Below are 12,773 nucleotides of genomic sequence, written 5' to 3' on the forward strand. Positions count from 1 at the left end.
TGATCATGGTTCAGGAATGGCAACTATCATATTACAGTTTATTTATGATCCCTGGCCTCTTTACTATTTTACACATCCCTCCCCCAAAGTAGTCAAACCTCATTTTGTGTTACCGGAATTTGTTTATATGTGGGCTTACCTTTCATCTTTTACAACTTTATTATTACTGTTCAATGGAAACAACATTGGTTTAGGATTACCTCAATGTAGATTTCCCACACAGTGAAAAGGATCCAATTGCCCTATGGGTCGATCCACATGAACTCTGATGTCACAAGCTTCGCAACGATCCACGAACTCGTTAGGTTTCTCCAATGTAGATTCAACACTCCAAATCCAAGGGAACAAGATAGAATCCCTAAATGATACACATGCACACAAATGCGGGATCAAAACACAGAGAGAGAGAGAGAGAGAGAGAGAGAGAGAGAGAGAGAGAGAGAGAGAGAGAGAGAGAGAGAGAGAGAGAGAGAGAGCAGGATGAGAGCTAGAGAGTGACGGAGAGAGAACGTGAGACAAGGGATATAGAGGGGTTATGGCAATCTCTTGTGCACAACCTCCCTCTTATTCATTATATATATGTGGTGCGATCAAACCAAGCTCTGGCTTCTGAAGTAAGTGTGACAGGGAAGGCTCTGCACATGATCAGATTTGGAGCTCCAGGGAGTAGTATCACGGTTTTGAAGTTTTTGAGGTGCTCCATCGGGTCTATAGTTCCTGTTGGTCAAACAACGGTCCAGGGATCAAAACATGGTTCCCTAGGGAAACCAATTATAAACCAATTAGGGTATTGCACGCCCTGGGGTATCCCATGGTGTCCCTTGAGTGCCCCTAATAAATTTTAGGGTTTCCCATGGTTGCCCATGAGAACCTTGGTGCATCCCTATTAGGGTTTCTCCTTCCCTCATGTGTCCCACGTAATTATAGAACACATTAGGGACAGAGAAAATACATCTCTAGTCATCACATGGCAAGAGGGGTCATCCCATACTCGAATACGCAGCGAAAATAAATCGATTCGAGTTTCTTTCGCATCCCATGAATATTAATAATCAATGAACAGAAGGAATTAATAAAGAACTGCTAACCTGGTGAGCCTCAAGTGTTGCTCCTCCAATAAACAGTGGTTCTTCCTCCAATGAGCGCTCCAAGCAAACAGATCTGAACCTCCAATGGTGCTACCAAGGTTCTACACGCCAATCCCAGATGCCTTCAAGCTCCTCAGCACAGATCTAGGGTTTCACAAACCCTAACTCTCAAACACAGGTGAGAGAAGAAGCAAGAAGAAGAAGAGAGATCACAAGAGGGAGAGAGAGAAACCAAAAATGCAGGAGAGAGAGTGTCTGCTCCAAAAACATGGAGAGCTTCTCTTCTGCGTATTTTTGGTCCCCTATTTATAATAATAGGGTTTAATTAAATCCTAGATAGATTTAATAGAGCCCTAGTGAGAGTCTGACTCTCTCTCTCTCAGTCTAGCAGTTCTGTTTAAACTCAAAGTGCTACACAGATGAAGAAGCAGAATCTAATAGGGAAAGTATTAATTAGATTCTTTATTTAATTATTAATGGATAATTACAATTAGCACCAAATCCATTAATTAAATAAAGAGCCAATTAAATTAGCAAATTCCAAATAACTCCCTATATGATAACAATTTATCATATACAACCCCCCCACTAATCAACACCATCATTATGGAATCTAGGGCATGTACACATGTACTGCCAAACCCCAATCCATAGTACATGTCCATATAAGAGCATCTGTGTATCCGATCGGGTCCCGCAAAACTCGATAAAACACTTTATTTGAAATAACTATACATAATGTATCATTTTATGTAAAATAAATTTTGCAAAACCATTTCCAAATGGTGGCGGATCCGATTTCGATCCGACCATGCACGAGCAGTCTCTATCTTGGTGTTCCCCAATCGGACAGTGGTGACCGTGTTGGATAACTCCTTCACTCACAAAGTGTTCACGCATTCCCAAAACACCGGCTTTGACTCGCTTGAGTCTCAGTCATTGATGAACCAAAGAATGCGATCACACTTTGTAGTGACAGGGTTCCCTCAAGTACAGGGTGTCGGTGACACATGTCTATCCCTTCCTACATCTGGCAGTAATACATGAGGGAATCAACAAAGTAGATTCTTCGCCAATGCAAACATCAAACATGTGAGCACTTGCATTCGTACCCTGACATCACATGTCTAGGCATACCCAATGCGATGACCATATGATAAGGGTGCCCGGCCCAAACCCTAGTCGTGACTACCATTTTAAGTATAACTTACGGACACATAATGCTCAAAAAATTTATATCGCATGTGACAATATTAAACTAAAATGTATAAATGTTCAATACAAAGGTGAACCAGGTTGAACCAGACCGAACTGGGTTTGATGGACACACACTTGTCCAATAGTTCCATCATAACTCTTGATTGTCGACATCTTGAAATCTTGAGGGAGCGACGCTCTCATTATCTCATCAGACAAGGCCGCCTCAGTGGAGAAGTTGAGATCATTGGTCTCCTTCGATCGGGGATTTTGGATTCAAAAGCATCTTGAAACCTTAAGGGAGCGACGCTTTCATTATCTTATCAGACATGGCCGTCTCAATGGAGAAGTTGAGATCGTTGGACTCCTTTAATCGAGGATTTTGGATTCTTTGAATCCACTCCATTCTTCTGTAATTCCTGGACCTTGTCAGCCAAGTTTGGTTGATTCTTTGCTTCCAAGGTTCTCCTAAGGGCGATTTCTTCTTTATGAACCTGTCACCAATTGTTCCTGTGTGGTACTTGTTGTTGCGATGTTGTTGGATGTTTTCATGTTGATTTGGCTGATCTTCACAATCTGGATGGTCACGAGTAGGCGTGGGGTGATCCCGTTCGGATTTGCTGGAGTTTGACTTGCTATCCTCCTCCTGGGGGTGGTTTTGATGAATTAGAGGATTGCGACCCTTGCTTCCTAGTTGCTCATTGTTTTACAGGATTATCTTCATCATCAGTTCCATCCTTCGCTCCATAGCTGCAAACTGACTCTAAGTAGCTGGAGCATTTGGATCTGTTCCACTATTGTGGAGAAAAGCTTCTTCTTGGTGGTTGTGATGGTCACCACTATAGTCTGGAGAGTTCGTCGGCAATTGAGCATCCAACTACTGATTAGTCATCATCGGAGAAAGATTTTTGTTCTTCGATCATAGCCTCATTTTTCTCTCGTCGATCCTACTTGTCATGATTGATAGATCTCTGCTTTGTGGCTAATTTCTGGTCAGGCCCCACGGCGGGCGCCAATCTATTGTTGTTGAGATCCTCCGACGGTCTGGTTTAGACCTGCACACATGGAAACCAAACTAATCGATAGAACAGATGAGTAGCCCAAACCTAACTCCGTGAGACCTTCTGATGCCTAAGTCAGATCTTAGAGATAAACAACAGTTATCGGGGGTCGGATACAGAAAGCCAGTGTCAAAGCTGTACGACCAGCCTCCAATGGAGAATGTAGTTTAGAGAGAGAGAGAGAGAGAGAGAGAGAGAGATTGCAGTCCACCTGTGCTTACTCTTACTTGTTCTTACCTTTTGTCTGGTCATAGTTTCCTTATTTATATGATGTCGTCGAAAATGTCCTCTTTGCCTTGGAGTGAAGTATTCCTTAAGCAGGCCAGGAATTAGGGCGGGAACTATTAACAAAATTTGTCAGTGGCTGAGCTGGTGTTGTCAGTGATCGTGTTCTTTATAGTACACATTTAAAGTTCCTTGCGCATGATTCTGGTGTGAGACTGTGCTTGAGGGTCCAACCCAGTCCAACTTGATCTCTGGTACTTACCTTGTAAGTTGTATTTTGGCTTGCCTTGTTACACGTGTCACGGTATCATTAGAGACCAGATCCTATACATATCATAAGTCCCCCACTCCTTCGAGTCTCATAGAGAGTTAATGGAGTAAAGTAGAAGTTTGAAAAAATGGGGTGCTTCGTGGCGAGTCGTGTCTTGCTAATATATCAGATATCACCATAGAAAGTGATAGGCCTATAGATTCGTTCGCATCATTTGATTCTTCCCAATTAACATGGCGTGTTTGAATTCTCATTGATTTTACGTGAGAAAGAGGAACCCTACCAATGCTAAATTGTAGCCTCGTTCCTAATAAATCTATGAGTCCGATTTTGATAGTCACGCTAAATTGGGTTTTAGGTTTAAGTAATTTAAGAACCCTACACATGATTCTCAATCTTTAAAGATTTTTGATACATTTCATACATAAATTAATGGGTTTGAGCTCCACCCCACCTTCATCTGGTTTAGCATCACAGGTGTCTCCACTGTGGTTGCAATCATCATAACAACAATACAACATCAGAGAGGGACTATTCCTCTCACAAACTCATTAAACAATGATGGAGGTGGAAAATTTTGATATATAATAGAGGGCATTATGGTCATTTGAATCGACATTTATCTCCTTACTCTGCTGACAGGAGTTGGCTTTTTAGAATCAACCACCATCTCCTTCCTCCATGGTCATGAAGACCCAAACAAGTCATTCTTATTGTAATTTGCAGAAGTATTGAACGAAAGTGTAGGGTTGGTCTTTAGCAATTGCAAATGAGAATTTACATAATTAAATTTGCTTTGAATTTAAGATAGTCCAATTACAAAATTATCCTCATTTTAAAAGATTGTAATTTCTTAAGAATAATGGTAAAAAAAAAAAAAAAAGAAAGTCGTTACAAAATCTATTGTAACCAGCTTGGTTACTAACAGATCCTCTCAATAGAAATAATCCTCCATTTACAGTGGGACTCACACTAAGTTGAAGTGAGAGCTACACTATTTTGTGAAAACATTTTTCATTGCGCTAGAGTACTATTTCTGTCTTAAAAAAAAAAGAGTACTATTTCTCTCTCACATAGGATTCTTTATTATTTTCCCTCTTCTATTCTGACTGTATGGGTAACATGTGAATGATTCTGTCATCCGCACCGCCATTACTCTTTCTCTTTAAAATGAAAGAATATACCCCATTAAAGATGGGATTGAGGTGTAGATTCTTCCGCACTATTATTCATTGGAATCAAAAGAATTGGATTAAATTATTTAACAACTAATTAAAATACAATAATTAAGTATGGAGACCATAATCAGAGAGTAGATCAAGATCTAATTTAAAGATTTGAGGTTTTGTTTTTGGTTGGGGGGTGGGGAGGGGGAGGGGGAGGGGAGGGAGAGAGAAAAAAAGAAGTTAAACTTTTGCATAGAAGAATAAAAAATGGGAAGAAACATGGCATGGCTATACAAGCTTACATGCAGGCTACCAAATAAAACAACACTGACTCTGCATAGAAAAAACGAAAAAGTTATATACAAGACACCATATCTACCATGGGGCAGACTATGATACGGCTGCCCACTTGGAAAAAAAAGTGTACCCTACCCCCAACTACCCAAATGACCAACCTGAACCGGACCCAAATGAAAATCATCAATGATTCTTATGGTTGTGGAGCCAGACCTTGAGAACATACCTGGACACCCCAATTTACTAACAAAACTTGTTGATATCATGCCACAAATTTCTTTGCATTCTCCACCCAAGCCTTGTTGCAAATGCAGACATCTAATGCCTCTGCTCCTCCGTGAACTTCCTTCTTTCCTTGCTCATCTGCTCCACCACTGGATCCTTTTGTTGTTGCCGTAGATGCTCTTCTACCATGAGCTCTGCAACTTCTTCTCCTCCTCCTCACTGTCCTCACTCACTTCCACCTCCTCTATTTTAACCTTCATAGTGTGACTGTTACTCTCTCCCTTCTTATCATCACCACAACCGCTGCCTACCACAACTATCTTCTGGTGGAAGTTTTGGTGGCACTCACATGCTCCACATTGGGAGCCACTAACGGTTGGGAAGAATACTTGACAACCATTTGTGGCATGGCCGCCAAGCTTTGCTGAATGATTTCTAATGTAGCCACCGTACACACACTCTTGCTTGGGGTTCTACATTTTTTTTTAGTGTTCAAATATCTGAACCTTCTCTTACATATATAATAATGCAGTCTTAGTGATAACAATGGTGTAATAAATACAGTTTTGGCTTTAGCTTGTAGGAGTTAAAGTTAAGAAGGTATGGTTAAATTTACTTTGGGCATTTTTTTTATGAACATAAAAAACTAATTAGATTAAAATAAAATCCAACAAATCTAACATACAAAGTGCCGAAGTGTTGTGCCAACCTAAGAGATGGCAAGATAAGAGATTTTGGTTGCTTAATAATAGTTATAGACCCATAAGAAGAAAATAAAGTCTAATATCATATAGTAAATGGAAAAGTTCCCAAGGCCACGGATGTTTAGCATTATCCATCAGCCAATTCGTCACCTCCATGTTAATGCTTATCTGTTTGGTAAGTTTTCTTTATTTCGATAGTTTGAGTCAAACTGTTTGACTTAGGAGCCTTTAAAGATATTCTTTAAAGATCTTCATTTTGGGCACGTTTTAAATGCATTTTTTTTGTTTTTTTAGAGGGCAGGCCTTGGTGGAACGGTAAGGTTGCTCCAATGTGACCAAGTGGTCATGGGTTCAAGTCTAAAAACAGCCGCTCTATAAAAGCATGGGTAAGCTTGCGGACCTTATGACCCTCCCCAGAACCCACAAGCCTTGTGCACTAGGTACACCCTTTTTAATTTATATTTTATAAAACATCATATTTAGTCAGTCCTCTGATTGATCAATCAAGTAGGATTCATCAACAATTACGTATGTTGTTCTGTAAGAGGGCCTGATTTTCAATCTTTTATCGTTAAGAGTGTTTGGTCAATTGAAAACTTTGATAGATAAGAAGAATGTCTAATTGTATAATGATTTTTTCAAATGAAATCATCATACATGCTGCAAGTAAAAGGAAGGGTAGGGAAGTGAAATTAGCTTTGACAAGAAAAATGAAAGTTTAGTAACTATGACAGTGTAACTTACTCAGAACTCTTACCATATGTGGTATTATACTTTGTGAAAATTCTCTACATGGCACCCACTGAGTCTGCCCATTAATGTAACCCATAAAAAGGAAACAAAACATCCCAAAAAATACTCCACAATGCCCACAAGAAATTATACATTGATTCAAGCATACAAACAAAGCTATAGTGTGAAAGGGGAAAGGGACCAAGTCAATATTTGGGATGATCAATGGGTTCCAAACCTACCCGACTTCAAGCTACAACACCCTCGCCCAGATGCATGTCCATTCGCTATTTCTCTCTCACATAGGATTCTTTATTATTTTCTCTCTTCTATTCTAACTATGTGGGTCCCACATGAATGATTCTGTCATCTGCACTGCCATTGCTCTTTCTCTCAAAAAAGAAAGAACAGACCCCATTATAGTTGGGAGTGAATTGTAGATTCTTCCCTACTAATATTCACTGGAATCAAAATATTTGGATTGGATTATTTAACAACTAATTAAAATAATAGAATATCACTTAAGAACTCAATATAGCTCTTTTAAGTGATAATTACGGAACAAAATGAACACCATAATTAGGGAGTAGACCAAGATCTAGTTTAATGATTGAGGTTTTTTTTTTAATTTTTTTTTTCTTATGGGGGGGGAGATGGAGGGGGAGGGGATGGAGAGAAAAAAAGAGCTAAACTTTTTGCAAAGAAGAACCTAAAATGGAAAGAAACAGGACATGACTATATAAGCCTACATGTAGGCTACCGAACAAAGCAACATTGACACTACATAGAAAAACGAAAAAAGTTATATACTAGATGCCATATTTGCCATGGGGTAGATTATTGATACGATTGTCCACTTGGGAAAACAAGTGTACCCTATCCCCAACTACCTAAATCACCAGCTTGAACCCAACCCAAATGAAAATATCAACGATTCTTATGGTTGTGGATCCAAACCTTGAAAACATGCCTGGACACCCCAATTTGTTGACAGAACTGGTTGATCTCATCCCACCTATTTCTCTGCATTCTCCAACCAAGACTTTTTGCAAATGCAAACATCCAAAGCCTCTGCTCCTCCGTGAACTTTGTCCTTGGCCTCCTCCCCTTACTCATCTGCACCACCACTTGATCCTTATGTTGCTGCTGTAGCTGCTCCGCTACCATGAGCTGCTGTAACTGCTTCTTCTCCTCCTCCTCCTCACTATCCTCACTCACTTTGATCTCCTCTGTTTTAACCTTCACAGTGTGACTGCTACTCTCTCCCTTCCTATCATCACCAAAACCACTTCCTACCACAACTTTCTTCTGGTGGCACTCACATGCCTCACAATGGGAGCCACCAGCGGTTGGGAAAAATGCTCGACATCCGTCTGTGGCATGGCCACCAAAGTTTGCTGCATGATTTCTCAAACAAGCATCGTACACAAACTCTTGCTTAGGGTTCTCCATGTCTTTTTTAGTGTTTGAACATCTGAACCTTCTCTAACATATATAATAGTGCAGTCTTAATGTTAACAATGGTGTAATAAATATAGTTTTGGTTTTGGTATATACGAGTTAAAGTGAAGATGGTCTAGCTAAATTTACTTGGGGCGTTACTATCTGTTTGGTAAGTTTTCTTTATTTCGGCAGTTTGAGTCAAACTGTTTGACTGAGGAGCCTTTAATGATATTCGTGAAAGATCTCCATTTTGGGTACGTTTTCAATGTATTTTTTTTTGCATTAGCGGGCGGGTCTTAGTGCAATGGTAAGGTTACTTCATTTTGACCAATTGGTCACTGCTTCGAGTCTAGAAACAAACTCTCTATGAAATTAGGTGTAAGGTTGTGTACATTATGACCCCATTATGACCCTCCCCACACCCCGTAGTGGCGGGAGCCTAGTGCACTGGGTACACCCTTTTTAATGTACACTATAAAAAACATCTTATTTAGTCAGTCCTCTAATTGATCGATTAGGTAGGATTGATCAACAATTAAGGATGTTCCGTAAGAAGGCTTGACTTTCAATATTTGATCGATAAGAGTGTTTAGTCAATTGAAAATTTTGATAGATAAGAAGGATGTTCAGTTGTATAACGATTTAATCAACATACTTGTAGCCTCTGTTTAGTTGCAAGTAAAAGGAAGGGTAGGGAAATGAAATCAGCTTTGAAAAGAAAAATGAAAGTTTTTAACTATGACCGTGTAACTTACTCGAAACTCTTATTATATGTGATATTATACTTTGAAAAAATGCTCTACATACCACCCACTTGGTTTGTCCTTTCATATTGCCCTCTATTTCCCATAAAATAAGGAAACAAACAAAGCTATAGTGTGATAGAGGGGGGGGGGAAGGGGACCAAATCAATATTTAGAACGACCAATAGGTTCCAATCCTATCCAACTTCAAGCTACAACAACCTCACCCAAATACATGTCCATTTCATTTTGTATCTGATCTTATTGATGCGGATAATAAGTGTTGGAGGTCCATCTTATGGAATCCTACCTTCACCCAAATGACATTAAGGCAATCCTTGAAATTCATCTATTATTTCCAAGGGATGATACCTTAATCTGGGGAGAAGCCCCAAATGGATGCCATAGTGTGAAGTCCGCTTATAATGTTATATGTGCTAATAGTATGATTGATGCTTCGTCTCTAGCATTATCCTTCATCATCAATAAGAGCAATGCCGTTGGTGGTATGGAAGAAAATATGGTCCTATCATACTCTTCCAAAATTAGATCGTTCTTTTGGCTTGTATGTGTGTATGGACGAGCAACGACGAAAGCTTTATCCCATCGAAAAATTCCATTGGAGGTGGAAGGTGTAAAATGTGGAGAGACTATGGAAACTATTGATCATGTCCTTTTTGCATGCCCTTGCGCGAGGGTGGTGTGGTTTGGTAGTACATTATCTTATATTGCACCAGTTTTAACTACACCCATTATACACCTTTGGGTGAAGATTTGGGAGGCTTTGAGAGTCCATGGGAAGAGAATGTATAGGTATACCACTTATATATTTTTTTTGGGTACGAGGATACCACTTATATTTGCAGCTTCATTGCATGGTAGATTTGGCGGGCTCATAATGTTTTTGTTTTCAAAAAGCATTCATGGTCTCCCGAACACATTATTGATCAAGCCCATCAGGCCTTTACTAAGTACCAAGAATCATACACTCTCCATCCAATTGCCACCACGTTTGATAGCACTCCATTACAAGTTTCATCATAGGAGCCTCCCATAAGAGGCTGTTTGAAGTTTAATTGTGATGAATTTATGGTACCTAGTAGCTCTTTTGGGGTTTTGGATTTATTTTCGGGGATAACTATGGCAGATCATTACATGCAACGTTCGAACTGGCTATGTTCATAATTATTCTCATCGGTGAAGCATTGGCAATTTGGATAAGCGTCCTTCAAGCTATTGAAGATAGTTTGGACCATTTGATTGTTGAATCTGAAAACAAAGTACTGATTTCACTACTCAATGGCGATCGAACCAATCCACCAATTTCAGTCATCCCTATCATTTAAAATATATCACGTATCTGGCATCAAGTTTGGAATCATATACTTTTGTTTTTACTCCAAGGGAGAACAGTTTGGTGGAATCTCTTACCCGGAGGGCCCAGTCCTTAACATGTAGCACGAATTAGCTTAATTCCACACATTCTTATCAGTAAAGCTTTGTTTGTCTAAATAAACAAAAAAGTATAAAAACAAAGCTAATTAAAGAAAACATAGATCTGAATCAATGATCTCAATCAAGTGATTCTACTTCAAATCCGAACCCTATCTTCAAAAGGATAGCTTTGATACCAATTAAAAGAGGGTTCATTAGGAAGTGCATTGGAAAAATAATTTTAATTGTTTAATTATATTAGGCCTAAAATCAAGTCTCGTGTAGTTGGTATTCAAACATGCGGAATGTCTTTCGGAAAGCCAGAACTCATTTGGGGGTGCACGTTAGAAAAAATTTTACTCTATAGGTGCACGTTAGCATAAGATTTTTTCATTGGAAGCCCTAGCCGTTCGACTTCTCTTCTTGCATGGGGGATCCTCCCAGGGAGGATCGCCCTCCTAATCCTAGTTTTGCTACTTTATCCAACTACAATGGAGTCAATGGCCCCTCTAATGCGTCTATGGTGTCAAAGTCTTTATCGTTTCAACCTGCAGAGGTGCTTGCTGTTGAGGTAAAATCCACACATCACCTTATATGGTTTTGATGATACAAATAAGTTAGTTGAACTAACTTGTGTTTTACTGTATAGACACCTTACAAGAAATAAGCATCAAGTAAGGGGGAGCTTTCACAACATTATTAAACCTAGACAAAGTATCAAAGTATGGTGTGAAGAAAAAGACTGAGAGAAGGACTATGTTCAAAGACCATGATCAAGCATCTCAAATACAAGAGTTTTTATAAGCATGTGTTCAATGTTTTTTGTATTAAGATGTAGTTAAAGTTTAAGTCCATTTGTAATGCACACACTCACGCATGCATACATGTAGAGTAACCCTAGGAGGTGTTTTTACATGGACCTAACCTAAGCTAATGGCCCCACACTTGTCCAAACATGGACTTAGCCATTTTCAGCAAAATCAGCTGATCCGACATATCGAATCCTAATCCGGCATGCCGAATCCATACTGACCTGTTTGTTTGCAATCTCAGGGTTTGCTCACAGAGAGCAACCGGAATGTGCTGCATCTGATTCGGCATACCGAATTGAGAATCCGACATACCGAATCAGATCCAACATACCGAATTACAATATGTCTGTTGGGAATTAGCCATTTGACAATGTTTAGATTCCATGATCCGGCATACCGAATTGGAAAACGGCATACCGGATTAGGACTAAATTATATCCTAAAATGGCAATGAACCTTAGATGCTTTGAGCACCTTTGCCTATAAATAGGTAAGCTCATTTGGACTAATGACAATCAATCAAGACTAATCAAAAGCATCGCAAAGGCATTCGAACTTGAACATTCAAAGTGTTGAAGCATTCATTCATCAAAGCATTCAAGTTCATTTTTCTCTTTAGCTAATTATATTCACTTAGCATTGAAGCTTCAAAGTGGAAGTTAGCTACACATTCACTAAGGTTGAGGTAATCCTTACTTAGTAAAGTTCTCTTTATTATATGTTGTGAGTCCTCTTGCTCGAAATCAAGAGTAGTTAAATGTGTTGAGTCCTCTTGCTCATCAATCAAGAGTAGTTGGTGGTGTAATTCCTCTTGCCCCTAATCAAGAGTTGTACGAGTTCTCTTGCTCATTCTCAAGATTCTTTTTAGTGGAATTCTCTCTAAGGTGAGAGGAGTGGACGTAAGCATAATTGGTTGAACCACTATAAAATGATTGTGTTACTTTCGTAATTTATTTGCTTTGTTTTATCAATTGTTTTATTTTTACACTATTTCCACTAGCTTCACCTATTCACTCCCCTCTAGGTGAATTTACACCTGCCAAGAAACCCTGTTCTCATTTGGGATGTCTTATGATGTTCTTCACCTAAGAATAAGTGTTGCAATCGGATGTTTCCTTTAATTTTTCCCTGAGTGCAAAATGCGCTTATGGTCGGCCGTCGATATTTGATGTTAAGGCATGTTTAATGACCACCTCTCATATGGCTGCAGATGTTGCTATCTCAAGTCTCGATCAACGACACCTTCTTCTTCATTGTGTGGATAAATATGATTTTGTCAAGGTGTGGTTAAAGGAGTAGATTCACGTTAAAGGTTTCTTATTTAGATTCTTCATGTGGACTCACAACTTCAAACCTGGGACAAAATCACCAATCG

The 12,773-nt window shown here is 39.3% G+C and overlaps 1 protein-coding gene across 1 annotated transcript; it reads right to left on the reverse strand.

Annotated features, from left to right (window-relative positions):
- Window positions 1–7,893: 7,893 nt before the first annotated feature.
- Window positions 7,894–8,418, reverse strand: LOC122659168 (zinc-finger homeodomain protein 11-like). Its single transcript, XM_043854310.1, has one exon. The coding sequence runs from the start codon at window positions 8,416–8,418 to the stop codon at window positions 7,894–7,896; it is 525 nt and encodes a 174-aa protein (XP_043710245.1).
- Between the last annotated feature and the right edge of the window lie 4,355 nt (window positions 8,419–12,773).

The sequence above is a fragment of the Telopea speciosissima genome, chromosome 4 (assembly GCF_018873765.1).
Source record: "Telopea speciosissima isolate NSW1024214 ecotype Mountain lineage chromosome 4, Tspe_v1, whole genome shotgun sequence".
Classification (NCBI taxonomy): Eukaryota; Viridiplantae; Streptophyta; class Magnoliopsida; order Proteales; family Proteaceae; genus Telopea; species Telopea speciosissima.

Excerpts from the sequence above, each read along its gene's own strand:
- LOC122659168 (XM_043854310.1), bottom strand. The coding sequence starts at position 8,418 with ATGGAGAACCCTAAGCAAGAGTTTGTGTACGATGCTTGTTTGAGAAAT.